General features: G+C 39.2%; 1 protein-coding gene across 1 annotated transcript in view; it reads left to right on the top strand.

Annotated features, from left to right (window-relative positions):
* The window catches only part of PLCB4 (phospholipase C beta 4), a 402004-nt gene that overhangs the window by 237727 nt on the left and 159071 nt on the right, over positions 1-5206 (top strand). Inside the window, exon 3 of the mRNA XM_003788017.1 lies at positions 425-523. Coding sequence (XP_003788065.1) covers positions 440-523 — 84 coding nt within the window. The 5' untranslated portion in view covers positions 425-439. The remainder of the gene's footprint in view (positions 1-424; positions 524-5206) is intronic.

Genomic DNA, 5206 nt, shown 5'->3' with positions numbered 1-5206 from the left:
TAGAAAACTCTGGCTTCTCCTCCTTGGCTCTGCTCCTTATTTCCCCGTGGACTCCTCCTGCCCAGGTGTCCACCTTCAGGCTGGTAGTGCCTTCAGAACATTTCGGTGTTCGCTTGCTTTCTTTTATCTGATGCCATCAGATTTAGAAAAATGTACATTTTATTATTTCATAGGATTTGGAGAGAGAGAGGAGAAGCTTCCCAAATGATCACTCCCTTTATTTCTTGATGACTCTCTCTCTCTCCATGTTTAGAGACCAGGAGAAAGAAAGCTGGCAATCAGAGGAGAGAAAAAATAAAGATGTATTCTGCATATTTAAAGAAAAGCTTTCGCAAAGAGCCATAGGTATAAGGCGATGAACCTTTGATCCTCATTTGTTTCTTGATTTTATATGCTAATGAGATAATTCTTTTTCATTTTTTAGGTCTTGAATATAATCATGGCCAAACCTTACGAATTTAACTGGCAGAAGGAAGTTCCTTCCTTTTTGCAAGAAGGAGCGGTTTTTGACAGATATGAAGAGGTAAGAAAGTGTTGTTCATCTTTTCTCTCCAAACATTCTAATAATTATTTTAATTGCAGTATTGAGTAAATATTCTTTGACATAAATAGGAACATTTTTGAGATTTATATGTTGGAACAGTTGGAAAGAGACAAGTTAGGAGATATAACAATGACAATGATACTATAAATTATTGCGTGCTCATTATATGCCAGACATCCTTCTAAGCACTTTATGGGTATTGTTTGCTTAATTGTTGCTATTTTTGTTCTCATTTTACAGATGAGTTTCACATCGTAAGAGTTTTGTTTAATGAAGGGCTTTCGGCAGGCTCTCCAGGCAGAGCTTTCTGTTTGTTGTAAATGGGGTGATGACAGACTTTGTGCCAGCCATTTGCTCTGCTCATTGCCTTTATACAGACCAGGGTGTCCAAAGCTTTGCTTGTCCCTGCTTCTGTTCATTCATTGTTTGTGCCCTTGCAAGGTGATGATGGCCCTGACCTTCCTGTAGAGCAAGGGCATTGGGGCAGCAATCTGTTTAGAAGGGCTGGGTAGGGGCGTTGAAGCCTTGTTGCATAGTAAATACATTGCTTTTCTTAGATGATACTTGAATTTGAGGTGACCTGAGGAGGGGCTTATGAAATTGATATTGCTTCTAGGACAAAGTAAAATGTGAAACTTAACTAAAAATGCATTTAGAGTCAGAGCTGGTGGCTAATTGGCTGACCCTCCCAAAGATGCAGAAACTATCTTTGCATGAGGTCTTCCGTGGGTTAACATAACTTAATACTTGTTAACTTAGTTTTTCCAAAGTGTGTATCCCAGTACTGTCTGGATTTATAAGGATAGTGGCTTTTGAAGTAAACAGAATTGATAAAGAGAAAGGATGGGCCCAACGGTGGCTACTAGTCCACCTTTGAACTAAAATAATGGATTGACGGCTGTTTATATGTCTGAAATTTTACGGCTTCCATGAAATAACAACTAAGTGCATTCTGCTGTAAGAAGAAACAAAATAATATTCTACCACCTAGAGGCAACTGCTGGTAATTTGGGGGGAGTTTTCTTCTAGCCTTTGTTTTGTTTTGTTTTGTTTTTTCTTTTTTGTTTTCTCAGCTATACTTGATCGTAGAATAATCTTTTAAAAATAATATAAATCAGGTCCTGTTCCTCCTTTATACAGAATGCTTTCCCATTGTAAGATAAAGGAAACTCTTCAGAATGAAATATAGGGCCTTCTATAATTTGATTCTTGCCTAATTACTATACCCTTATTTTCTACCAGTTTCCTGTACACACTCTCTGCTATAGCCATAGCAAACCATTTACAGTACCCCTCCCTGTGAACTGTTCCCTTACATGCTTTGTGTAGGCTACTCCCTCTTCCCAAAATGCATTTGTTTCAATGTATTTGGTTGGCAGACTCGTCCTTTAGAACCCAGATGAGAAATCTCCACTTCTGTGATAGCTTTCTTGATCCATTCAAATAGGTGGTGACTTCTTTGTGTGACTACTAACCTACCTTTGCACCCATGACACTGCCTTCACATTTTAATGTTTCTGTCTCTCCTACTATACTCAGAGTTTCTTGAAGTCAGAGACTTTATTTTACTTATCTTTCTCTCTCCATGGACTAGCAGAATGCTTGCAACTGCCAAACCCAACGTAGATGTCTAGCATCAGAAAGGATTTTAGATACAATTCGTTTCAACATAGTCTTTTTATTTATTTGTTCATTTTCTTGATAGTGGTGAAAGGACTTAATAATAACTTGTGTGAGGATCTGAGCTTCGAGGGATTCAAAGTATCAGGGTAAACGATAGGAAATTTTCGGCTTTTAAGTAAAAATTTATCACTACCAAACTTTTATATCGTTTACACCTGGTGTGAAAAGTACACACCCATTGTGTAAAAGTAGTGTAATTGACTGCTGTTACCTACATACTTTACAGAAGTTGCAGAGAAGTCCCAGGACTAACTTGAGTACATATTCAAGTCGTTCTCCCAGGTAAGCTGGATAAGTTAGGTACCTGTGTCACCAGGGTGATGGCATACAGAAGAAAAAGTATTATCTTTTTCTCCCCTGTCATTGGTAATGGCTAAGAACCCATAACAAAAGACAGATTAACAAGAAAAGGTATGTAAGATTATTTTTATTTATTTATTTATTCATTTTGAGACAGAGTCTTACTTTGTCGGCCTTGGTAGAGTACCATGGCATCACAGCTCACAGCAACCTTCAGCTCTTGGGCTTAAGCGTTCTCTTGCCTCAGCCTCCCCAGTAGCTGGGACTACAGGCACCTGCCAGAACGCCTGGCTATTTTTTTTGTTGTTGTTGTTGTTGCAATTTGGCCAGGGCCAGGTTCGAACCCACCACCCTTGGTATATGGGGCTGGCACCCTACTCACTGAGCCACAGGTGCCTCCCAAAAGTATATAAGATTATTTAATGTAAGTTTTACTTGGCTTGGGAGCCTTCAGAAATGAAGACCCAATGAAACAGGGAAACCTATATATTTTTATGCTTAGATTTGAGAGAGAGTGGCCAGTTGTGCAAACGTATGATTGGACAAAGGGGTTATGACCTAATAGAAATAAATCAAGGGGGACTTGGCAAGGCCTGCTTGTTCAGATGCTTCTATGTCCCTTGGTCTTAAGAAATAAGGACGTTTCTTTCCTCCATGTATTGAGAGGACCCCCTCTGGAATGAGGGTCTTCCATGATCTACTGTTGAGGAATGTCAGCTTGGCTTCATACCTGCTGCAGGGGGAAGGGCAAGGGGAAGGTGAGAGTGACCTTCCTGCTTCTGCTGTTGCCTCAAATAGCAAGATGGCCCATATATTGGGGTAGCATATCTTTACCCAGTCAATGGCCGAGTGTAAGCTTAGTGTAAGCTGTTTAGAAGTATCTTTACCTAAATCTACTAGAACATTCCAGAAGACCTGCCATTTTCCAAAGCAACCTCCCAGGCTCTGGAGAGCTATAGGATAATTTAAAAATACTACACAGTATCGAATAATTCAGAGAAGGTCATTTTTGAAAGGATTAAATGTAATCGCTGGCCTAGTATCTCTCCTGCTGTCACGTGAGCAAAACCCTATTAGAGTAAAAAGTACTTTTCTTGATAAGAAAGTGAAAAGTAATTTGATGAACTAGAGTTCCATCATCATTTGGATCTTTTATTCTCCCAGCGGTTGTCTTTGATTGTTAATCATCACAACTTATATTAGGAAATACTGATCACCTGTGCTCTTAAATGCATTTGCTTTTCTTTTGAAATCCTCTGGAAAAGAGGTAAAATTAGAAGGAAAGAAATCTTAAACAAGTATAAAATACAATCTAGCTAAGCTTTCCACTTTTTGAGTGCTATTATATTAGGATTTTAAGCAAAAACGTTTTAACTTTATAGAGCAAATATGTCTCTTCTTAACATAGAAAGCCCAAATAGTATTTTGGTATTTCCAGCTGAATGACAGCCAGGTTTTCTTTTCTTTTCTTTTCTTTTTTTTTTAATGAAGTTTCCCAATCCTCTAGTTCTTTGGAGCCAGAGCCATGGAAATATTTAAGGCAGCAAAATGTAAGCACAAAAGGTTTGTATCTATAGTTTGTGCATGAACAGCATTGAGAAATGACAGCTGAGCCCCTGGAAAGAACAGAAATTAGAGAAATAGAACCCAAGCACCCCAAAAGTGTCACGGCAAAGGCCCCTTTTGTGAAGGGGTGTAAATGCTCTCAGCACCACTTAATAACTGATATTATCGTGATGACCTGAAATAGCAGGTAAACATTAAATTATGTTCCCCATATTTGTTTAAAGAAAGTAGGGATGTGTCCTAAGCCATGAGTAAGTACTCCCTAGGCCAGGACAAAAAAATTGAAGGGCCATTGCTTTTAAAAAATACTATTTGGTCAATAAATGTAGTAAATGCAACCGCATGTAAGTTTTGTTTTATTATTTCTCGAGGACTGAGGAATTCTCTTTGAGGCAGCCAGAATTTCGGAAATTACATTACCTAGCACACCCCCCCCGCCATGGTAGCATCGATTGTATGGCCATGCAACTTCTGAGTCTGTAGTGTTCATGGCTTCAAGTTAATTCAACCAAAATGTATTTTGTTTACTAGGTGGTGCTTAAGATTAAATCTTTAAAATAGAGATTTGTCTCTTATGAGGGAAAGAAACAGCAGTGGTTTTAGAAACACATGCAACCCAGATGTCTTTAATTCCACCCATATCTTAACTTCAGTATCCATTTTAAAGGTCTGATGACCCCATCACCAGTCAGGTCAGGGTCCTCCCCAGGTGGTCCTAGAATTCCCAGGTGTTCACGTTCTCTTAGCGATGATTTGTCCTCCAATAGGCCTTGTTTCCTCCCAGTGACCACGACTGTTGCTTACTCCAATTTGCTTCTGTCCCTAAACCCAGTGTATCATGAAACCCCAGCAAGACAAGGATGTGGTGTGAAGTAGACATTTCTTGGAGATTTGGTGGCAGCAGAGGAAGATTACAGCATAAAGCAGGGCACGGTTTAAGATTAAAAATCAGATGATAGGGTGCCCGCCCCGTATACCTGAGGTAGCAGGTTGAAACCCAGCCCCAGCCAAAAACTGCAAAAAAAAAAAAAAAAAAAAAGATGATACTGAATAAATTTCATTGGCCAACCTGGACAAAAAGTGTCTCTTTTTGTCTTCTCTGTCTCATTTCTC

The sequence above is a fragment of the Otolemur garnettii genome, unplaced genomic scaffold (genome assembly GCF_000181295.1).
Source record: "Otolemur garnettii isolate 467f Iridium unplaced genomic scaffold, OtoGar3 scaffold00025, whole genome shotgun sequence".
Lineage (NCBI taxonomy): Eukaryota > Metazoa > Chordata > Mammalia > Primates > Galagidae > Otolemur > Otolemur garnettii.
This window is presented reverse-complemented; position numbering and strand designations above follow the sequence as displayed.